Source organism: Heterodontus francisci, chromosome 34, assembly GCF_036365525.1.
Source record: "Heterodontus francisci isolate sHetFra1 chromosome 34, sHetFra1.hap1, whole genome shotgun sequence".
Classification (NCBI taxonomy): Eukaryota; Metazoa; Chordata; class Chondrichthyes; order Heterodontiformes; family Heterodontidae; genus Heterodontus; species Heterodontus francisci.
The window spans coordinates 23,635,143-23,659,620 of NC_090404.1; the positions used below are offsets into that span (position 1 = coordinate 23,635,143).

The window sequence follows — 24,478 nt, forward strand, 5'->3', positions numbered from 1 at the left end:
TGGATAAAGGGGAGTCAATTGATGCATTTCCAGTAGGCATTTGACAAGGTGCCACATAAAAGGTTACCGCGCAAAGTAGGAACTCATAGTGTAGGAGGCAACATATTAGCATTGATAGGGGTGGCGCAGTGGTTAGCACTGCAGCCTCACAGCTACAGCATCCCGGATTCGATGCTGGGCACTGCCTGTGCAGAGTTTGTAAGCTCTCCCTGTGACTGTGTGGGTTTTTGGTCAGGTGCTGCAGTTTCCTCCCACAGCCAAAGACTTGCAGGTTGATAGGTAAATTGGCCATTATAAATTGCCCCTGGTATAGGTAGGTGGAAGGAGGAATGTGGTAGGAATATGGGATTAATGTAGGATTAGTATAAATGGGTGGTTAATGGTCGTCACAGACTCGGTGGGCCGAAGGGCCTGTTTCAGTGCTGTATCTCTTTAAAAAAATTAGCTGGTTGGTAGAAAACAGAGAGTATGCATAAATGGGTCCTTTTCTGATTGGCAAGGTTTGACAAGTGTATTCCAGCAGGGGTCTGTGCTGGGGCCTCAACTTCTTACAATTTATATCAATGACTTAGATGAGGGGAGCGATGGCATGGTAGCTAAATTTGCAGATAACACAAAGATAGGTCGGAAAGTATGTTGTGAAGAGGACATAAGGAGGTTGCAGACCGATATAGATAGGTTGAGTGAGTGGGCAAAACTCTGGCAGATATAATGTGGGAAAATGTGAAGTTGTGCACTTTGGCAGGAAGAATTAAAAAAAACAGAGTATTTCTTAAACGGGGAACGACTGAGTAATTCTGAGGTGCAGAGGGATCAAGGTGTTCTCGTGCAGGAGTCACAAAAGGTTAGTATACAGGTACAGCAAGTTATAAAGAAGGCTAATGGATTGCTATCCTTTATTACGAAAGGAATTGAAAATAAAAGTAAGGATATTATGCTTCAGCTATATAGAGTATTGGTGAGACCACAGCTCAAATACTGTCTGCAGTTTTGGTCTCCTTATTTAAGGGAGGATGTGAATGCACTGGAGGCAGTTCAGAGGAGGTTCACGAGATCGATACCTGGAATGAGCGGGTTGCCTTACGAGGAAAGTTTGGACAGACTGGGCTTGTTTTCACTGGAGTTTAGAAGAGTAAGGGGAGAGTTGATTGAAGTTTATACGATCCTGAACGGTCTCTACAGGGTGAATGTGGAGGGGATCTTCCCTCCTGTATGTGAGTCCAGAACTAGGGGGCACTGTTTTAAACTTAGGAGTCGCCCTTTTTGGACTGACGAGGAAAAACGTTTTCTCTCAGAGGGTTGCACGACTTTGGAACTCTCCGCCTCAGAAGGTGGCGGAGACGGGGGTCATAGAATATTTTTAAGGCAGAGGTAGATAGATTCTTGTTCGGCAAGGGAATCAAAGGTTATCAGGGATAGATGGGAGTGTGGAATTTGAGACAGAAACAGATCAGCCAGGATCTTATTAGATGGCTGAGTGGCTCCTAATTCGTATGGTAATGTGCAAGGTTACGGGGCGAATGGAAGAGGAGAATGGAACTGAGTGAATTGCTCTTTCGGAGATCCGGTGCAGACACGATGGGCTGGATGTCCACCTTCTGCACTCGAACACCAGTAATTCTGTGAACCTGCCTCCTTCTCACCTGCTGGGAACCGCGCTCTCTGCCGCAACCCGCTGACTGGGCATGATCAACTCACACCGCCCGCCGGACTGAATGACGGCAGTTCCGGACCAATAGGAAAGGCGGGGGCGGTACTGGAGGACCACACGAGCTATGGGTCCTCCAAGCAATCGGAGCGAATGGGGGCGGGGCTTGCACCAAGGAGGGGCGGGGCTGCAGCCGTCCCGCTCCGCTCTTGCTATTGGTCCGGAACTGCCGTGCCGTCAATCAGGCGGACGTTGTGAGCTGACAGGTCAGAGGTCAAGTACCGGGTGCGCAGGCGTTTGGAGTGAGTGTGAGGGATGAAGGGAGAGATCCGCTGGTAAGGGGCGGCCTGGTGGAGGGACCGGTGGAGCCGGCACGTGGGGAGGCTTCAGAAACATCCGGTGTAGACCGCAACACCCCCAATAAGAAGCTCCCGGTCCCGCGTTTGCAACGAGCGGGGTGGCAGCTGCGGGGCTTCTCCCGGTGACAGGCCCGGGGTTAACGGCCGCCAGATTTCCAGCTCTTTTGGAGGAATTAAAGATTAATAAACTGTAACATCAAAGGACAAAACTTTAAAGGAAACTGAGCTCAGTTATAAAGGGGCCTGGGGGAGGGGAGGGAGGGAGGAACCATTTAGGACACAGCACAGGGCAGGAGGTCCCCCCTCCCCCACTCCCTGGTTCCACAAAGACTCCCCTTGGACTGGGCCACACCTGGGCAGGGCTGGCTCAAGGTGCAGGAAGCTGATAGGCTGAGCTGTGGACTGGGAGTAGTGGGGGGTTTGACTGACAGGCCTGGGGAGGGGGATATCAGGGCAGGTACACACACTGCTCCCCCTTTTCCTCCTGGGATCTTTTACTGGAGTCGTGTTGCTGAGTGTTTCTAAACTCTGTCTCCCCATCCTGGTAATGTAGGTGGATTGTAGGTTGCTGTGAGTGTTGGACGATATTGCCTCTCCTCATTCTTCCACCTTCTCCCACTTGGAGTTCCAGGCTGCAGGCTCCGGTGGCTCGATGTGTCTGAAATGTTTATTCTGTATCCAGCATTTTCTCCTTTTATTTCAGATTTCCAGCATCCCCAGTATTTTGCCTTTGTTTTATTGCCGGCATTGCTCATAGAACTGAGTCAAGAAACACAGACGTACCAATTAAGAGTGCTTCATATCAGGGTGGGTGTTAGATGTGGAAGTCAGTCCCTGACCTCATGTATGGGTATTTTTTGTTGCATCAGTTTGAGCTGGAGTGGAGATGGAGGAGCAGCTTCTGGCTTTAATCCTTAGTACTTTTGACCCCAGTCAGGCCCAGCAATTTCCAATGTGAGGCTGTTAAGGAAGGTAGATTCCAGGAGAGACAAGGTTGCTGAATGGACACCAGTCACTCAGTGGAAAAGAGTATTGTTTCAGTAACAAGTATTTTTGTAGAGGATATTAATCCATTTTACATATACACCTAGAACCATAGAAAAATTATGACACAGAAGGAGCCCATTTAGCCCTTCGTGTCCGGCCGAAAAAACTAGCTGCCCAATGTAATCCCACCTTCCAGCACCTGGTCCATAGCCTTGCTGGTTACAGCACTTCAGCTGCAGGCACAGGCACCTTTTAAAAGAATTGAGGGTTTCTGCCTCCACCACTGTTCCTGGCAGTGAATTCTAGACACCCACCACCCTCTAGGTGAAAAGGTTTTTCCTCAAGTCCCCTCTAATCCTTCTACCAATCACCATAAAACTGTGTCCCCTGGTAAGTGACCTCTCTGCTAGGGGAAACAGGTCCTCTCTGTTTACTCTATCTGGGCCCCTCATAATTTTGTGCACCTCAATTAAGTCACCCCTCAGCCTCCTGTGTTCTAAGGAAAACAACCCGAGCTGATCCAATCTTTCCTCATAGCTGCAACTTTCGAGTCCTGGCAACATTCTTGTAAATTTCCTCTGTACTCTGTCCAGAGCAATTATGTCCCTTCTGTAATGTGGTGACCAGAACATGTTACTTCATTCCTGGGATATGGGTGTCACCAGCCAGACCAGCATATATTGCCAATCCCCAGTTTCCCATTGAGAAGGAAATGGTGGGCCACCTTCTTGAACTGCTGCAGTCCATGTGGTGAAGCTGCTCCCCCAGTAGTGTTAGGGAAGGAGTTACAGTATTTTCACCCAGTGATGGTAAAGGAATGGTGATATAACGCGCCAAGTCTCCTTAGACAGCACATTCCAAACCTGCGACCTCTACCAACTAGAAGGACAAGGGCAGCGAATGTATGGAAACGCCATCACCTGCAAGTTCCCCTCCAAGTCACACGCCATCCTGACTTGGAACTATATTGCCGTTCCTTCACTGTCACTGGTTCAAACTCCTGGAACTCCCTTCCTAAGAGCCATGTGGGTGTACTTACCTCACAATGACTGCAGTGGTTCAAGAAGGCAGCTCACCACCACCTTCTCAAGGGTAATTAGGGATGGACAATAAATGCTGGCCTGGCCAGCAATGTCCAAATCCCATGAATGAATAAAAATGTTCAAGTTAACATCAACTTGTATTTATGTAGCGCCTTTAATGTCATAAAATGTTCCAAGGCATTTCACAGGAGTGTTTATAAAGCAACGTTTGTCACTGAGCCACATATTAGGGCAGATGACCAAAAGCTTGATCAAAGAGATGGGTTTTAAGAAGTGTCTGAAGCACGCAAGATGAGGTAGAGAAATGGAAAGGATTAGGGAGGGATTTCTAAAAGCTTATTGCCTTGGCAGCTGAAGGCACGGCCACCAGTGGTGGAGCAATGAAAATCTGGAATGCTCAAGATGCCAGAATTAGATGAGCCTTGATCTCTCGGAGGATTCTCGGGCTGGATGAGATTATAGAGATAGTGAGTGGCGAGGGAATGGAGGGATTTGAAAACAAGGATGAGGATTTTAAAATTGAGGTGCTGCTTAACTGGGAGCCTGTGTAGGCCAGTGAGCACAGTGGTGATGGGTGAACAGGACTTGGTTCGAGTAAGGACACAGGCAACAGAGTTTTGGATGATCTCAAGTTTACGGAGGGTAGAATGTGGGAGGCCGGCCAGGAGTGTGTTGGAATAGTCAAGTTGAGAGGTCACGTACATGGATGTAAGTTTCTGGGGCAAATGAGCTGAGACAGTGGTGAAGTCGGGAGATGTTACTGAGGTGGAAAGAGACGGTCTGCGTGATGGTGCCAATATATAGGCGGAAGCTCATCTCGGGGTCAAAAAGGACACCAAGGTTATGAACGGTCTGGTTGAGCCGCAAACAGTTTATAGGGAGAAGGATTGCATTGGTGGCTCGGGAGTGGAGTTTGTTGCAGGAACTGAAGACAATGGCTTCAGACTTCCCAATATTTAATTGGAGGAAATTTCTGTTTGTTCATTACTGGATGTCAGACAAGTCAGGATGGTGTGTGACTTGGAGGGGAACTTGAAGGTGATGGTGTTCACGTATACCTGCTACCCTGGACCTTCTAGATGATGGAAGTTGAGGGTTTGTGAGGTTCTTTCAAAGTTCTGGTCAAGTTGTAGACATATAAAATCCCTCTCCTCTCCCTGGCCCTCCAACCTCACCCTCTTTCTCTCTCTCCTCCCATAGAGGGCAGAGTCTTGTGTAGGTCCAGACTGGGTGGCAGGTTCCCTTCGCTGAAGGGCATTACTGAATCAGTTGGGGTTGTACGTCAATCCAGCATCTTTCATGGTCACTTTTCCCCAGTGCCGGCCCCATAAATTACCAGATTCATTCAGCTTCATTTCATAACCTGCCTTTGTATTTTGTAGGTTCTCTCAAACTCTTTTTTTTCTGTTTTAAATCAATTTCACAGGGTTTTAGAAGGGGAGGAATTGCAACCGTGAAATGCAAAGCAAACGTCAGATCAGGATCTGAAGGAGTTACCCAGTTTATCGCAACCGGAATATCACTGGATTTTGAACGTGAAAGGAAGAAGCAGTGATCACAGTGGGGAGAAACTGTACACGTGTTCTGTCTGTAGACGAGGTTTCAGCCGAACATCTGACCTGTCGAATCACAAGCGCAGTCACACTGAGAAGAAACCATGTAAATATGGAGACTGTGGAAAGGGATTGAATTATCCAGTTGAGCTGGAAATTCCATTCAGTCATCCCCGGGAGAGCCCATTCACCTGCTCCGAGTGTGGGAAGAGATTTACTCAATCATCTGACCTGCTGAGACATCAGCGAGTTCACACTGGGGAGAGACCTTTTAAATGTCCAGACGGTGGGAATTGCTATAAATGTTCTGCTGAACTGATGTCCCATCAACATGTTCACACTGACGAGAGACCGTTCAGGTGTTCTCACTGCGGAACTGGGTTCAGACGATCATCTGATCTCACTGTACACCAGCGTACTCACACTGGCGAGAGGCCATTCACCTGCTCCGAGTGTGAGAAGGGATTCACTCAGTTATCCCACCTGCTGAAACACCAGCGAGTTCACACTGGGGAGAGGCCGTTCACCTGCTGCATGTGTAAGAACAGATTTGCTGATTCATCCACCTTGCTGATACACCAGCGAGTTCACACTGGGGAGAGGCCGTTCACCTGCTCAGAGTGTGGAAAGGGATTCACTCAGTCATCTAACCTGCTGAAACACCAGCGAGTTCACACTGGGGAGAGGCCATTCACCTGCTCAGAGTGTGGGAAGGGATTCACTAATTCATACAACTTGCTGACACACCAGCTAGTTCACACTGGGGAGTGGCCATTCACCTGTTCTGAGTGTGGGAAAGGATTCAATACTTCGTCCTCCCTGCTGACACACCAGCGGGTTCACGCTGGGGACTGGCGATTCACCTGCTCTGAGTGCGGGAAGGGATTTACTCACTCATCCGACCTGCTGAGGCACCAGCGAGTTCACACTAAGGAGAGGCCGTTCACCTGCTCAGAGTGTGGGAAGGCATTCACTCACTCATTCACCCTGCTGAGACACCAACGCGTTCACACTGGGGAGAGGCCGTTCACCTGCTCAGAGTGTGGGAAGGGATTCACGACTTCATCCAACCTGCTGACACACCAGCAAGTTCACATTGGGGAGAGGCCGTTCTCCTGCTCAGAGTGTGGGAAGGGATTCAAAACTTCATCCAACCTGCTGTCGCACCAGCGAGTTCACACTGGGGAGAGGCCATTCATATGCTCAGAGTGTGGGAAGGCATTCAAAACTTCATCCATACTGCTGAAACACCAGAGAGTTCACACTGAGGAGAGGCCATTCGCCTGCTCAGAGTGTGGGAAGGCATTCAAAACTTTATCTACCCTGCGGAGACACCAGAGAGTTCACACTGGGGAGAGGCCATTCACCTGCTCAGAGTGTGGGAAAGGATTCAAAACTTCATCCATACTGCTGAAACACCAGAGAGTTCACACTGGGGAGAGGCCGTACACTTGCTCCGTGTGTGGGAAGGGATTTACTTGTTCATCCAACCATCAGAAACACCAGAGAGTTCACACTGTGGAGAGGCCGTTCACCTGCTCCTAATGTGGCAAGGGATTCACTCGGTCATCCACCCTGCTGAAACACCAGCAAATTCACAAGTAACTCGGGGATGAGAAGTTTCTGCCAAATTGGGGTTTTGGAAATCCACCATTGGCTTCTCCCTTTCCATCTGAAGCAGCTGACGGTTCTGATTTTTTTTAATGTTGGACAACCACAAAGTTGCTTTCAAGTCATCTTTATTTGTTATTTTCTTGCACCTCGGTGGAAATGAACTCGAACCAGGAATGCAAGTGGGTGGAACTGCATAATCCTTCGCAATTTCAGTGAGTCAGTCTTCTGTAAATGGACAAAGGAGGTGTGTGTATACACAGACCCATTGTGGGGAGATGTTAGAATCAATCATTAAGGAGGCTATAGCTGGGCACAGCGAATGACCCAAGGAAATCGGGAGTAGTCAGCATGATTTTGTGAAAAAGAAATTATGTTCAACCAATTTATTGGAGTTTTCTGAAAAAGTAGCATGCACTGTGGATAAAGGGGAGTCCGTTGACGTACTGTACTTGGATTTACAGAAGGCATTTGACAAAGTGTCACATAAAAGGTTATTGCGCAAAGTAGGAGCTCATGGTGTAGGGGGTAACATATTAGCATGGTAGAAGATTAGCTATCCTGATTGGCAGGATATGACGAGTGGAGTCCAGCAGGGGTCTGTGCTGGGGCCTCAACTTTTTACAATTTATATCAATGATTTTGATGAGGGGAGCGATGGCATGGCAGCTAAATTTGCAGATGACACAAAGATAGGTCGGAAAGTATGTTGTGAAGAGGGCATGCGGAGGTTGTAAACCATTATAGATAGTTTGAGTGAGTGGGCAAAAATCTGGCAGATGGAGTCTATGTAGGGAAATGTGAAGTTGTTCACTTTGGCAGGAAGAATAAAAAAGCAGAGTATTACTTAAACGGGGAACGACTGAATAATTCTGAGATGCAGGGGGATCTAGGCGTTCTAGTGCAGGAGTCAAAAAAGGTTGGTATGCAGGTATAGCAAGTAATAAAGAAGGCTAATGGATTGCAATCCTTTATTACGAGAGGAATTGAAAATAAAAGTAAGGATGTTATGCTTCAGTTATACAGAGCATTGGTGAGACCACATCTCAAATACTGTGTGCAGTTTTGGTCTCCGAATTTAAGGGAGGATGTGAATGCATTGGTGGCGGTTCAGAGGAGGTTCACTAGATTGATACCTGGAATGAGCGAGTTGTCTTATGAGGAAAGGTTGGACAGACTGGGCTTGTTTTCACTGGAATGAGGGGAGACTTGATTGAAGTATATAAGATCCTGAATGGTCTTGACATGGTGAATGTGGAGGGGATCTTCCCTCTTGTAGGTGAGTCCAGAACTAGAGGGCACTGTTTTAAAATTAGGAGTCGCCCTTTTTGGACTGACGAGGAAAAACTTTTTCTCTCAGAGGGTTGCACGACTTTGGAATTCTCTGCCTCAGAAAGTGGTGAAGTTGGGGTCATTGAATATTTTTAAGGCGGAGGTAGATAGATTCTTGTTAGGCAAGGGAATCAAAGATTATCAGGGGTAGATGGGAGTGTGGAATTCGAGACTGAAACAAATCAGCCATGATCTTATTGAATGGCGGAGCAAGCTCAATGGGCTGAATGGCCTATTTCTGCTCCTAGTTCGTATAGTCGTACATCAGCAAGCTATAAATGGGCAGAAGCAGGACACAGAACATGAAGCTCCATAAAACCAATTATCAGCTGTCAGGTAAGTCTCGTGAACTTGTATTCTGAGTGCAGTGCAATTTTATTCATTACATATGCAAAATTGTACGAAATTGCCATTACTCAGCTGGTTTCCTTCAATAACAGTGCTATAATTACACGATTCCTTGTCAAAAAAAAATGGCCTTTTTTAGTCATCAGCCACTAATTTTCGGACCTTTTGGTCATTGGCCACTCTCACGCCTGTATTCGTTACTTGTTTTGTGAAATACTCTCCCTATTAGTGCTGAACTGCTGGATAACTCTGATTACATTTCTCTGTGCTTATACATGTCTCTAAAGTGTCTGTGTGCCCAGATTTAACTAAGTTGTGGTTTGTAACCAATAAATGATGTTTAGGGCATGACTTGTAGTCTGGTATCTTGGTGATCTGTCAAGAAAGATTTAATTCAGTCACTCAGCAGCTTGAGAGGAACCAGACTGAGGTTTAATGAACATATGAAACAGGAGCTGGAGGAGGCCATTTGGCCCTTCGAGTCTGTTCTGCCAATCACCAAGATTATGGCAGATCGTGTACCTCAACTCCACCATCCTGCACTATTCCCATATCCCTTAATTCTCTCCATACCCCGAAATCTATCAATCTGTGTCCTAAATATACTCAACGACTGAGCATCCACAGCTCCCAGGGGTAGACAATTCCAAAGATTCACAACCCTTTCAGTGAAGAAATTTCTCCTCATTTCAGTCCTAAATGACCGACCCCTTATCCTGAGACTGTGACCCAGTGTTCTAGATTCCCCAGACAGGGGAAACATTTTCTCAGCATCTACCCTGCCAAGTCCCTTAAGAATTTATTATGTTTCAATTAGATCACCTCTCATTCTTCTAAACCCTAGAGAATATAGGCCTAATCTACTCAATCTCTCCTCATAGGAGGTGATGGAGCAGAGTGGGTATGTTACTGAACCAGTAATCTAGATGTCTGGATACAGGGCATTGGTGAGATCACATCTGGAGTACTGTGTACAGTATTAGTCTCCTTATTTAAGGAAAGATGTAAATGTGTTGGAACCAGTTCAGAGAAGGTTTACTAACCTAATAGCTGGAATGAGCAGGTTGTCTTATCAATGAATGGTTGGGCAGGCTAGGCTTGTACCCGCTAGAGCTTAGAAGAGTAAGAGGTGACTTGATTGAAACATATAAGATTCTGAGGAGTCTTGACAGGGTGGATGTGGAAAGGATGCTTCCTCTTGTGGGAGAATCTGGAACTAGGGGTCACTGTTTAAAAATAAGGGGTCACCCATTTAACACAGAGATGAAGGGAATTTTTTTTCTCTGAAGGTCGTGAGTCTTTGGAACTCCACCTCAAAAGGCGGTGGAAGCAGTGTCTTTGTGTATTTTTAAGGCAAATTTAGATAGATTCTTGATTGGCAGGGTGGGAGATAGGTTATTAGGGGTTGGCGGGGACATGGATTAGAGCTTACAGTCAAATCAGCCATGGTCTTATTGAATGGCGGAGCAGGCTCGAGGGATTGGGTGGCCTGCTCCCCTTAATTTCTATGTTTCTATGACAAATGATGCAAAGACACAAATTCACATCCCATCACGATCGTTTAGGGATTTAAATTCAATTAATTAAATATAATAAGGCTAGTATCAGTAATGGTGACCATGAAACTACCAGATTGTCCTAAAAACCCACTTGGTTCACTAATTTCCTTCAGGGAAGGAAATCTGCTGTCCTTACCCGATCTGGCCTATATGTGAACTCTAGACCCACAGAAATGTGGTTGACTTAACTGCCCTATGAAATCGCTGAGCAAGTCACTCAATTATATTCAAGGAGGTGGCTCACCACCACCTTCACAAGGGCAATTAGGGATAGGCAATAAATACTGGCCTTTCCAGCAACACCCACATTCTGTGAATAAATAGAACAATCGCCTCATCCCAGGACCCAGACTGGTGAACCTTCATTGCAATCCCTCAAGGGCAAGTAAGTCCCTCTTCAGGTAAAGCGACCAAAACTGCAAATAGTACTCCAGGTGGGGTCTCACCGATGTCCTGTATAATCGTAGTAAGACTTCTTTGCTCTTATATCCTAACCCCTTTGTGACAAAAGCTAACATACCATTTGCCTTCCTAATTGCTTGCTGTCCCTGCATGTTAACTTTCTGTGACTCATGTACAAGGAAACCAGGTCCCTCTGAATGTGAACATTTCTCAGTCTCTCACCATTCATAAAAAATGGCTGTTTGTGTCATCCTCACTGCTTACTTTCCACTGAACTCTGTATCATCAGCGAACCTGGATACATTACGTTCACTCCTGTTATGGACAGGTAGGAAATGGGGTGACTGGCTTCCACTTTTCACCTCCCAACTGACCACAGATAGTGTTTTTGTTAAACTAGTGTTTAAGCCCCTGTGTGTTTGAAGGGTCAAATAAACAGACCAACAACAGGTTTTCTCAGGTTTAAAGAAAGAAATTTTCCACAATAACTGAATTGATTGCAACCCTCATCCACTCATGTATTCACACACACAATACACATAAGGATAGATAGATAGAAAGGAAATGGTAAGGTGCACTTTAAGTCCCAAGTCTTGTAAGAGTTTTGTGGTTTGCCAAAACCTGTTGACTTGTTCGGGAGAAAAGTCTTTTCAAAGGTGCAGGCCTGGATGTTTGTAGTCTTGAACTTGCTGAAGTGTTGAAGACTTCTGGTTTACTTCCACTGGTGGGGAATTCAAAATCACCTTGCAATTTCTCTCTGCCTCAGTTGCTCAAAGATGGTTTGAAACTGTTTTTGCGGGTAGGGCACATTTGCTCAGCTGGTCGGCTTCACAGCTTCTCTGGCTGGAAGTATGGCCTTCAGTCTCTCTCCATCTCTCTGTCTTTAAGAAACGTCTTATCAGCTTGGTTTCAGTCAGGTGACCAAAGAATGCTCTCCCCTGCAGGGTTTATACAATGTCTTTGAACGTGCACCATTATTAAAAATGGGGTTTGAAGATGGCTCATCATGATACCGTGGTGTTAGGTCACACCTATTATTTTGGCTTTTCAATCTGCAGTCTCACTCTCTGCCAGTGCTTTTGATAACTCAATTGTTGAAGACAGATTAGAGACATTAGGACTGTTTTCCTTGAAGTGAAGGCTGAGAGGTGATTTGATAGAAGTATTTGAAATCAAGAGGGATCAGGACAGAGTAGACAGAAAGAAACTGTTCCCACTCGTGAAAGAATCGAGAACCAGACAGCACAGATATAAACTATTTGGTAAGGGAAGCAAAAGTGACATGAGGAAAAGCTTTTTCACACAGTGAGTGGTTAAGGTCTGGAATGCACTGCCTGGGAGTGTGGTGGAGGCAGGTTTAATTGAAGCATTCAAAAGGGAATTCGACTGTTACATGAGAGGGAAGAATGTGCAGGGTATCTCTGGCGGGGTGGGGGGGGCGGAACTGATTGAATTGCTCTTTCGGAGAGCCGGCGCGGAGACGATGGGCCGAACGGCTTCCCGCACTGATGTGATTCTGTGAACCCACCTCCCCCTCTCTTGCTCTCTTGCCCTCTCTGCTTCAGTCCCAGCTGGCCGCGCATGTTCAGCTCCCACCACCCGCCCGGCTGATTGACGGCACGGCCGGACCAATAGGAAGAGCGGGGTCGGGCTGGATGACCGTCCGGGTCCTCCAACCATTTGGAGCGAGTGAGGGGCGGGGCTTGCACCAAGGAGAGGGCGGGGCCGCTCATGTCCTGCCCCGCCCCACCCTTGCTGCTTGTCCGGGGCTGCCGTCAATCACTCGGGCATTGTGAGCTATCGGGGTGAGAGGTCACTGGTGGAGCTTCAAATACCGAGCGCGCAGGCGTCTTGCGGAACAGTTTTTGGAGTGTGTGCGGTGAAGTGAAATTTGTGACTCGGTAAGTGGCTCAGGGAGCGATGGAGCCGGCGGGCTTCAGAAACACCCGGTGTAGGCCTCAACACCCCCAATTCAGAAGCTCCCGGTCCCACGTTTGCACCGAGCGGGGCGGCAGCTGCGGGGCTTCTCCCGGTGACAGGCCCGGGGTTAACGGCCGCCAGATTTCCAGCTCTTTTGGAGGAATTAAAGATTAATAAAGTGTAACATCAAAGGAGAAAACTTTAAAGGAAACTGAGCTCAGTTATAAAGGGACCTGGGGGGGAGGGGAGGAACCATTTGGGACACAGCACAGGGCAGGAGATCCCCACTCCCTGGTTCCACAAAGACTCCCCTTGGACTGGGCCACACCTGGGCAGGCTCAAGGTGCAGGAAGCTGCAAGCTGATAGGCTGAGCTGTGGACTGGGAGGAGTGGGGGGTTTGACTGACAGGCCTGGGGAGGGGGATGTCAGGGCAGGTACACACACTGCTCCCCCTTTTCCTCCTGGGATCTTTTACTGGAGTCGTGTTGCTGAGTGTTTCTAAACTCTTTCTCCCTATCTCGGTAATGTCGGTGGATTGTCGGTTGCTGTGAGTGTTGGACTATTTTATCATCACTGAATTGTGTTCACTTTAATATTGGCGTTTGGTGGATAATGTTCCCTGCTTTCTATTGGGGTCTGGGGGGGGGGGGTAATAATGTTCCCTGCTTTCCATTGGGGTCTGGGGGGTGATGTTGTGGGATAACTCAATCACCACTCGAGGAGACTCAGTTACAGGTTCAATCAATTTATTCAAGCGTTCGCAGGGAGAGATACTACTTCGGGTGTTCCAAGGTAATACTGTAACTTTGCATTCAGGAGCACAGACATATATACTGTTCTTATCATACAGTGTGTTCAACCAGTGGATGATTGATATGATTGACCATAAACTTTCATTAAAACAATGGTGATTGATTATGCATTCCAATGAGCACACTTCCTCAGCCTTATTAATACCCATACCAGATGGCTCCAAAATGTTGTCAGCTGTTTGTCTTTTATCTCATTGTTTCCCCCCTATACCAACATTCCACAGACATGGTTGATTACATGGCCTCGAGGCCCCCGACTCCAGCCTTCGCTGCCTAGCTTGTTTGTTCTATTCTGAACCAGATCATTAAATTCAGCTGAGATGCCTTTCCAAAGCTCAGCTTGTTTCTACTTAACCCCTTCAGTCCCCCCTTTTGGCCCTTGGCCCAGCCCAAGATGGCCAACAGACCTGAACAGTGATGTGCTCAACTCTCTTTGCGCTCCGCATCTCTTTGATACTGGCCAAGTATTGAGCTTAGATTTGCAAAGGCAATTGATTACACGGTCTGTAGGGGGCTCATGAACAACCTTTTTTAACCCCCGAGTTCTCGTGTCCCCATACTACTGGTCTCCATGTGTACACGACTTCTGACACTGTGGACAAAGCACGTTACGTACACGGCCATCACTACTTAGGCAATGACGAAGAAGTGAAAGGCGATCCTGACCTGGGGGGATACCTGTATGTTTGAACCCCAATTCCATAAATTCTCCCACCATGTGGTGTCGTCGATCTGGTCGACCTCTTCCAGTACTTCAGTCTGTTGTTGTAAGCTGTAATACACCCTATGTACCTGCTGTAACCCCTCACTGTTGGCTGTGAGGTGTGTGGGCAGGGGTGGGATAGAGTGTGAGACCTGCCTTAAGTACTGCGTGAGGTTTTCATTTATGCTTTCTGTGCGGTCTCGAGCTCTTCCGAGTCTGCTCAAGCATCCAAGATCCATACGTGCTGCAGATATTGTCCCGAACCGCATTGAGATGTTTCGCCCCTCGCCAATTAGTTTGTTAATGGTCCATGTGTGACTGTCAAGTACCACAATCAAATCCTGAACTGTCCATGTCAGGGTTTGACCCGCACCAAGCTGCCAGCTCTGGATCTGTTGTCCTTGACTCTGGATGGATTTAAGTTGGGTGCTTAGCATCCGCCCCTTTTGGTCCACTGAGGCCAAATCAATCGAATTTACAACTGAAGTTCCTGTGTTAAACAGCCTGGCAGCATCATTCAATAGATTACATTTCTGTCAGCACCTCCCCTGAGCAGGGAGTGCACCCCTTGGTCGCCCCCCAGCATTGATCCAAGATGCCTGTGTTATTACTTGTTTTACCAAAGTCACATATAATGTTCGGGTTTCCACCGGACAGCACTGAGGTAATATAATATCAGAAATGTTTAGGACAATGGGTACCAGCTCATGGTGTACATTATCATACAAAGTCTTGCTAGTTTTTGTTAACACTAGCCCATTCTTTGGCCCAGGGTTTAGTATTGGGCAAGCAAAGGGGGTCTGTTAAATGCATCCTTGGCATCAGTGTTCTGTTCGTTGATCCCTATGGTCTTGAGGTCTGCTGAGCTATTGTGGTATGATCTGTTTGTTGCTTGGCAGGTTGAACTTTCACCGATTCCCAATCCTGGGAGCATCAGTATTGTGGGTAACATTCTGTAAGGTATGATGGACCTTCCAGTCGTCACTGGTCAGCCGTGATTAAATTCTGCAAAACCAAATCAGTCAGTTACGTGTTTCATCTGCGTCCAGTGTTTCTGGTGTCCCTTCCCTCTAATGCCCACACAGGCACAGGTGTGGCTGGTCATTATTACCTTGTAGCGTCCTATCCATCTAGGTGCAAATCCCGGTTTCTCAGGCATTACCTTTACCGTTACTTTATATCCTGCACTAGGCACCTTCATCTGTTTCTCTTTCATGTCTGTTTCTATACCCTGTATTATCTGCTGATCTTTGACCTCCTGTTTTAGCTCTTGCAATTGTTTGCACAGCTCTTTTACAAATCTTTTAACCCTTCTCTCGCAGGTTCTACCTCTTCACTTCCTGCTACAGCATCCCCTGGCAGTGCCATCTCCCTTCCTACCATTAGTTCAGTTGCTCTACATGTAACAAATCACACCTGCACACTTACACCGGTATCCCAATATCATGCCACACATTCTCAACTCTCGGGTGATCTTATCAAAAGATGAAAATGTCGTGGGGGGGTGGTGTCTGTCTGAGATCTTTGCTTACCTCCCCCTTCAGGGTCCTGCTGTCTCCAGTCATGGCCAGACTTTCAAATGTAGCTCTTTTTTTTAAAAAACTCATGGGAAAGAATACAAAGTTTTCTCTTGGAGATATATCAAAGTGCCAGCCTTAACGACATTTTCCTGACTTTCACTGGAATGTTCTAGGCTTCTTGGAAATTCTACACTCGATTTAATTTAATAGTTTGAATTCTAATTAACTTCTGCATCAGCCCAATCTAATTGCCAATTCCCATTAATTATAATTCTATTTCATTAATGAGCCCTGGAGAAACTGTCCAGTCATAATTCTTTAAAGCAGACATCAAACATTCCCATTTTATTCCAGGTATTAACATATTTTGTTTTTTTTCCTCTTATCTTAGATGACATTTTAATTTCTTAAAAGTAACTAGCTAAATTACACTGGATTTTCGACATCTTCAATTGTTCCAAATTCTAATAAGTGTTGCTGGAGTGGCAGGTTTTATTAATGTTCCATTTAATATCTCTCCAAAAGAAACTTTGTGTTTTACACTTAGGAACCACCTAGACTGTTTTTTCTTCCAGGTTTCTAAAAATGTGTTTGTCCCCTTAAATGTCAAATAAATTCCCCTTTTGAGTGCTTTAAATAACCACTCGTATCAATTTAATTTTGTTTATCGATTCCAATTTCTTATGCCCAGAGTTGCATGTTTTTTTTTTACATTAAAGACAGAAGTGCTTGCAACAATCTCTCCTTCTCAAGCACTTTGTCTCACAGATAAAGATGCTGGGACATTTATTGTCTGCAGTTATGTTCTTAAATTCTTAAAGCTGCTGGATCTCTTGCTGTGGGCTGAGTTCTCATGTGGCCTTGGAACCTACCGTCACCTGCTTTAAAAAAAAACACAAGGAATCCATTGTGGCTGTGCCCCTGAGCCCAGTGGGTTAATGTGTCCAATTATATGTCAATTTGGAAATTTAAAATTTAATAATGTCCAAGCTGCAGTGGGGATAATTTCTTTGCTTGTCTCCAAGGGGGGGCGGAGCCAAACATTCTCAGATGCGACACTTTATGTAACATTTTATAGGTAGAAAATCTTTCTGCTTTGAAAAAGAACGAAACTCCATTTTAAAATGTTTTCCAATTCTTTTAGTATCCTTCGGGTTTTAAAACAACAAATTCCTTAGTAACATGATCAACTTCAAAGGAAGGCATCTCCATTAGGGAAGACAGCATTTTCAGTTGAACTCCCATTGTTTCCAAACTTTTAACATCTTTTATAATTGAAGACTCCCTCAACTTGACATAGTAAACTTGAAAGTTCATTGTGGCCACCACAACTTAACAGGTTAGTTAACCTTCATTTTATTAACTTAATTCAGACTTATTAACTTATAATACTTATTAACTACACATGGACAGAATAGCATGTGCTTTTTTTAAAGAAAAGGTACATTACGTCATTTTTTTTTTCTTTTTCTTTCTTCAAGCGTCTTTTCAAATGAATAATAAAACTCAAAAACTAAAGAGTTTTTTTTAACATTCTTAAAACAGAAGATTTAACACCAGTTTCTTATACAAACTTTAAACATACCAATCTTTTCCATATCTCCTTTTGTTTATCCTTCTCTCCCTTAAAGCAATATCCAATTCCTGGCATTTACTACTTAAAACAGTCAATAAGACATATCCTAAATTTAACGTGCAAAGAAAACCAGAACAGATTTTAAACCTTGGTCCAATTAAAGCAGTGTTTTAAACTACAAATTGGATTTCTGCCAGACATCTTCAGATCTTCAAGGCTGAGGCTGATCTCGTAGAAAATTGTTCATTGCCTTTTCACAGTTGCAAAACCAACCTTTAAAATAAAAATAAATCCTGAACTTAAAATATAATTCAATTTAATATCCCATTTCTGGGTGCGCAATCTTAAATTGAAATGAACACACTCGACATTCACTTTTCACGCTCATTCAATTCCAAACTTAGAAAATTGATTCCTGTAATGGATTATGAATTCAAAGTATCAAAATCTGTGTAAAATTCCCTGTCCCGATTAAAATGAACACACAGGTTCAACTAGTGCGCACCCAAAACATGACTCAAGGTTCCCACAAAAATATAATATTAAAAACAGAACAAGTAACAGACTCATACTGTTGACATTAAAGCTGGGCAACAAAGAGTTCACAACTCAGCTCGACAGTACACATTCATGCAGGCTTGAACAAAGACACAGTAACTTGTTTTTACTCATTTGAAATTTCATGAAGAACAGTCTTTTTATTGTTGCTCTGCCATAAACTTAGTCATGCGGGCCCCAGTCGGAAAACATTTTGCTGCTGAACTTCTTATCTGACATTTTGCTAGCTTCCTGACATCACCCAGCGCAGTCCCCTATCCCGCTTTTTCTCTCCTGACCAGCGCGGCTTCACGTTGGGTATACCTTACGGTAAGTGGTTCTGACCTCTGGGCGGCTTCAGACCTACTGTCCCAGCAGCGTGGTTCTGCTTCCTTAACCAGCGCCTACTGTCCTGAGTCCTCCTTCAGATTCTTTTGAATATTCGACCGGACCTCCACTCGGGTAGGCTTACTGCCCTAACTATGGGTGGTAAATGTACTCACCTGTTTGCAGTGCTGCTCCGATGGTCTAATGCGAGTATCCTGCCAACTACGCCAAACTGTTGTGGGACAACTCAATCACCATACGAGGAGACTCGGGTACAGGTTCAATGGATTTATTCAAACGTACACAGGGAAAGACACCACCTCGGGTATTCCGAGGTAATACTCTGACTTTACATTCAACAGCTGAAACTTATATACCGTTCTTATCATAGAATGTGTTCAAACAACAGATGATTGATATGATTATAAAACAATGGTGATGATTGCACATTCCAATGAACAGACATTCTCAACCTTATCAGTACACATACAGGATGGCTCCATCCCAAGCCTATTATCTCTTCGTTTCCCATCGCACCAACCTTCCATGGAAGCAGTGGCCTTGAGGCCCCGGCTCCAACCTTCGTACCCTAATCCTGTCCTTTACCCTAGCTGCATGTTTTTTTTTTCTTTCCTCAACTTGACTGTTATTCTGCTGAGATGCTTTCCGCAAACTCAACTTGTTTCCACTTAACCCCTCTGGGGATAATGTGCACTGTTTTATATTGGGGTCTGGGGTGGATAATGTGCACTGTTTTATATTCAGGTCTGCGGGAGTGGGGGGCGGATAATGTTCACTGTTTTATATTGGGGTCTGGGGCAGGATAATGTTCATTTGAATCATAGAATTGTTGCAGCACAGAAAGATGCTATTAAGCCCGTTGAGTTTGTGCTAGTTCTCCGAAGGAGCAGTTTGCCGAGTACAACTCCCCACCTTCTCCCCGTAACCCTTCACACTCTTCCATTTCAGATAATCCAATTCACTCTTGAATGCCTCGATTGGACCTGCCTTCACCATACTCCTATAAACCCCAGGCAACACAGACTTCACAGTGTAGCCCCATGCCCCAGTATAAAACGGGGAGCATTTTCCAATTTATAAACCTCCGGCATGGGCCTCCAACCCTGAGTAAGAAGATTTTAGTCCCGCGTTTGCACCGAGCGGGACGGCAGCTGTGAGACTTCTCCAGGTGACAGGCCGGGTTAATGGCTGCCATCTTTCTTGGGGGCAGTGTGCAGCAGGACGCATGCACGGCCAGCCTGGGCCAGGAAGCAGGAGGAGGGAATGTTGTGAATTTCTATCCTGGACTGACAGTGATGGCTTTTCTAACTCCTTTTCCAGGACTCCAGAAACCTGCGTGATGACAATGGATATTCGGCAAAATAAAAACACACGTGATGTTGGAACATAAGAGGTAGGTGATTGCTTGGTGGTAATCACCAATGACTATTTCTGTAAGTGAAGGCAGTGGATTAAAGTAAGAATTTTAGTAAATTGCCTGCTATGTTTTAAGTTTGGCAAGTTTTAAATTACTCGTGTAAGTAGGCTCAAGTCTAATTAAGTCTTGTGTATTATTTAAAATGACCTCCCTATAAAATAAAGAGGTCAGCAGAAAGGAAATAGTTAATAGTCTAATAATTAGAGTTATGGCAGGGCACATCGGTCCTATTAGATGCACATCCTGTTCCATGTGGGAACTCCAGGATGCTTCTCGTGACCTGGACAGCTGCATGTGTAGGAAGTATCATCAGCTGGAGCAGCCTGAGCTCTGGGTTTCGGAGCTTGAGCAGCCACTGGTGTCACTGTGGATCTCCCGTGAGGCTGAGGTACGTTTCTGGATGTAGTCACCCCCCAGCTTGAGAGTGAGCAGCACCAGGCATGTAGTGCAGGAGTCCCCTGAGTGCAACTCATTTTCCAACAGCGACATGAGGAAAAACCTTTTTACACAGTGAGTGGTTAGGATCTGGAACTCGCTGCGTAAGAGTGTAGTGAAGGCAGACTCAATCATGGATTTCAAAAGGGGTTTGGGTTATCTGAAAGGAAGATATTTGCAGGGCTATGGGGACAAGCGGAGTCGATCCAGAGATCCGGCACAGACATGATGGGCCGAATGGTTTCCTCTACTGTAACCATTTTATGATGCTATGGTTTTAAGGCAATGCAGTCTTTGTGGTGAAGGTACTTCCATAATGGTGTGAGGGAAGGAGTTACAGGATTTTCACCCAGCGATGATGAAGGAATGATGATCATGTCCTCATCCACAGCAACAGCTTGTATTTATATAGCGCCTTTAATGTAATAAAGCATTTCAAAGCAGTGTTATAAAGCAACATTTGACACGGAGCCACATAGAGATATTAGGGCAGATGACCAAAAGCTTGGTTAAAGAGGAACATGTGAATTAGGAGCAAAAGTAGGCCATTTGGCCCCTCGAGGCTGCTTCGCCATTCAATAAGATCATGGCTGATCTGTTTGTGTTTCGAATTCCACACACTCATCTACCCCCCGATAACCTTAGATTCTTGTTACGCAAGGGAGTCAATCTACACTGCCTTAAAAATATTCAATGACCCCCAGATCCAGGTTTTAAGGAGTGTCTTAAATGAGGAAATTGAGTTAAGAGAGGCAGTCAAGTTTAGGGAGGGATTTCCAGAGCTTATGGCTTTGGCAGCTGAAGGCACGGCCACCAATGGTGAAGCAGTGGAAATTGAGGATGTAAAAGATGCCAGAATTAGATGAGCCCTGATCTCTCCAAGGGCTGGAGGAGATTATAGAGAGGGCGAGGGGCGAGGGCATGGAGGGACTTGAAAGCAAGGATGAGGATTTTAAAATTGAGGTGCTGCTTATCCGAAAGCCGGTATGATCTTGGTGATGGTGTGAATGTGTGGTCAGAAACTCAACTCGGGGTCAAACATGGCATCAAGGTTATGAGCTGTTGGTTCAGCCTCGGACACTTTCCAGGGAGAGAGATTGAGTCGGTGGCTAGAGAGTGGGGTTTGTAGCAGGGACAGAAAATAATGGCATCAGACTTACCAATATTTAATTGGAGGAAATTTCTGTTCATCCAGTGCTGGATGTCAGACAAGTCCGGATAGTATGTGACTTGGAGGGGAACTTGGAGGTGATGGTGTTCTCATACACCTGCTACCCTGGTCCTTCTGGATGATGGAAGTTGAGGGTTTGGGAGTTCTGGTTGAGTTGTAGAGATATAAACTATCTCTCCTTTATCCTCCCTGCTTCTTGCATCTATCTCTCTGTGTGCCTCTCCCCCTCTCTGCGCCTCTCCCCATCTTTGCGTCTGAGTCTTGTGTAGGCTCAGACTGGGTGGTGTGTTCCCTTCACTGAAGGACATCAGTTGGGTTTTTACAACATTTCAGCAGCTTTCGTGGTTACTTTTTCCGGCCCCGTAAATTCCCAGATTCATTCACATCCTTCTCACAACCTGCCTTTGTGTTTTTGTGGGTTCTCACACTCCTTTTTTTTCTGTTTTAAATCAATTTCACAGGGAATTTGAAGGGGAGGATTTGCAGTCGGAAACGCAAACCAACATCGCAGCAGGATCTGACAAGTCGCCCAATTTATCAGGACCTGAATATCACTGGATTTTGAACATGGAAGGAGAAAGCAGCGATCATAGTGGGGAGAAACCGTACACGTGTTCTGTGTGTGGACGAGGTTTCAGCCGATCTGGCCTGTCGAAACACAAGCGCAATCACACTGGGGAGAAACCATGGAAATGTGGGAACTGTGGGAAGGGATTCAATTACCCATCCCAGCTAGAAACTCATTGGCGCACCCACACTGGGGAGAGGCCGTTCACCTGCTCAGTATGTGGGAAAGGATTTGCTTGTTCATCACGCCTGCTGGCACACCAGCGAGTTCACACTGGGGAGAGGCCGTTCACCTGCTCCGAGTGTGGGAAGGGCTTTGCTTGTTCATCACGCCTGCTGACACACCAGCGAGTTCACACTGGGGAGAGGCCGTTCACCTGCTCTGAGTGTGGGAAGGGATTTGCTTGTTCATCACACCTGCAGACACACCAGCGCGTTCATACTGGGGAGAGGCCGTTCACCTGCTCCATATGCGGGAAGAGATTCACTCAGTCAACTGCCCTGCGGACACACCGGCGAGTTCACACTGGGGAGAGGCCGTTCACCTGCTCCATATGCGGGAAGAGATTCACTCAGTCAACCACCCTGCAGACCCACCAGCGAATTCACACTGGGGAGAGACCGTTTACCTGCTCAGTGTGTAGAAAGGGATTTGCTCGTTTATCCAACCTGCTGTCACACCAGCGAGTTCACACTGGGGAGAGGCCGTTCACCTGCTCAGTGTGTGGGAAGGGATTCACTCAGTCAAGCAACCTGCTGGCACACCAGCGAGTTCACAAGTAACTACAGTGTTTGGATTCTGCTGTTAATCACATCCAGGACAGAACTATGTTCATTGGGGTCTGTTTCTGCTGATGTTCATAACCCCTATAACTGGGCTAGAGATTAATATTCTGGATAAAAGTCAAATACATCCATTTTGTATTAAATACAGTGTGTTGAGCCTTTTTTTAATATCACTACCACAAGTTCATTCCTTTTGGAGTGCTCTACCTCTCCCCTGTCTCCTCCATCCTCGCCTCTGTTGTGGGACAAACTCAATCACCACACGAGGAAACTTAGGTACAGGTTCAATCAATTTATCCAAGCGTATAAATTGCGGCACAGTGGTTAGCACCGCAGCCTCACAGCTCCAGGGACCCGGGTTCGATTCTGGGTACTGCCTGTGTGGAGTTTGCAAGTTCTCCCTGTGTCTGTGTGGGTTTTCTCCGGGTGCTCCGGTTTCCTCCCACAAGCCAAAAGACTTGCAGGTTGTTAGGTAAATTGGCCATTATAAATTGTCACTAGTATAGGTAGGTGGTAGGGAAATATAGGGACAGGTGGGGATGTTTGGTAGGAATGTGTAGGATTAGTGTAAATGGGTGGTTGATGGTCGGCACAGACTCGGTGGGCCGAAGGGCCTGTTTCAGTGCTGTATCTCTAATCTCTAATCTAATCTAATCGTACGCAGGGAGAGATACTACCTCGGGTATTCAAAGGAAATACTCTAAACTTGGGCACAGACATGTATACTGTTCTTATCATACAGTGTGTTCAACCAATGGATGATTGATGTGATTGACCATAAACTTTAATTAAAACAGTGATGAATTGATTATGCATTCCAAGGAGCACACTTCCTCAGCCTTATCGATACACATACCAGATGGCTCCAAACTGTTATCAACTGTTTGGTTTTTATCTTTGTTTCCCCTCTTATACCAACATTCCACAGGCACGGTTGATTACGTGGCCTCGGGGGGGGTGGGGGGGGGGGGGGGGGGGGGCCGGCTCCAGCCTTCACTCCCTTATCCTAACCTTTGCCCTAGCAGTTTGTTCTATTCTATTCTAAACCTGATTGTCAAATTCAGCTGAGATGTATTTTTAATTCTCAACTTGTTTCCACTTGTGAATACACTTATTATTCTTTATCAGCACCCACTCCAGATGTCTCTAGCCTGGGTCCATTATTCTTTGTTTCACATGAGTGCAAACATTCCATTGTTTAACTTGCTTTATTGTGAAGTCTGTACAGATCCCGGCTATCAACCTTTACTCCCTAACCCTGTAACAGCTAGTCTGTCTGTCTATCGTCCTGATTTATGCTCCTGAGCTGCCTTTCGAATTCATATTTCTTAATTCTGCGTACTTTGCTTAATTCTATTCTATTTAACCCGTTCACCTCCAATAAGTGTAAGGAGCTCATGTTCTTCTGTCACTCAGATTGAGACCATCTGATCAGTTGCCTCTAATGCTTCCCTCCTTACCACTGGCCCAATTGGCCTCTAAAATGCCTCCCTGTCCGAGCCCTGAACCCACATTTCTCTCTAGTTTCTCTCCTATCTCCCCTCATGCCCCCTCTGAGCTCATAGAAGCATAGAAAATAGGAGCAGGAGTAGGCCATTTGGCCCTTCGAGCCTGCTCCGACATTCATTATGATCATGGCTGATCATCCAACTCAGTAACCTGTTTCTGCTTTCGCCCCATACCCTTTGATCCCTTTAGACCCAAGAGCTATATCTAACTCCTTCTTGAAAACATACAATGTTTTGGCCTCAACTGCTTTCTGTGGTCGTGAATTCCACAGGCTCACCACTCTCTGGGTGAAGAAATTTCTCCTCATCTCAGTCCTGAAAGGTTTACCCCGTAT

At 45.8% G+C, this 24,478-nt stretch overlaps 2 protein-coding genes across 9 annotated transcripts; both read left to right on the forward strand.

Moving 5' to 3' along the window:
• Positions 1-1,918: 1,918 nt before the first annotated feature.
• Positions 1,919-7,145, forward strand: LOC137349212 (zinc finger protein 229-like). The gene is made up of 2 exons (XM_068014661.1): positions 1,919-1,983; positions 5,464-7,145. The coding sequence occupies exon 2, from the start codon at positions 5,909-5,911 to the stop codon at positions 7,133-7,135; it is 1,227 nt and encodes a 408-aa protein (XP_067870762.1). The 5' UTR covers positions 1,919-1,983; positions 5,464-5,908; the 3' UTR covers positions 7,136-7,145.
• On the forward strand, positions 1,932-23,427 carry LOC137349221 (zinc finger protein 229-like). Of its 8 annotated transcripts, none has more exons than XM_068014709.1 (3): positions 1,932-1,950; positions 19,580-19,652; positions 21,744-23,427. In XM_068014709.1, exons 2-3 carry the CDS (start codon positions 19,636-19,638, stop codon positions 22,630-22,632), a joined length of 906 nt encoding a protein of 301 aa, XP_067870810.1. In that variant the 5' UTR covers positions 1,932-1,950; positions 19,580-19,635; the 3' UTR covers positions 22,633-23,427. The 8 variants fall into 8 exon arrangements, with proteins under 8 accessions (XP_067870810.1, XP_067870806.1, XP_067870805.1 ...); XM_068014705.1 differs by lacking the exon at positions 1,932-1,950 and adding an exon at positions 7,336-7,416; XM_068014704.1 differs by lacking the exon at positions 1,932-1,950 and adding an exon at positions 8,794-8,869.
• The last annotated feature ends 1,051 nt before the right edge of the window (positions 23,428-24,478 follow it).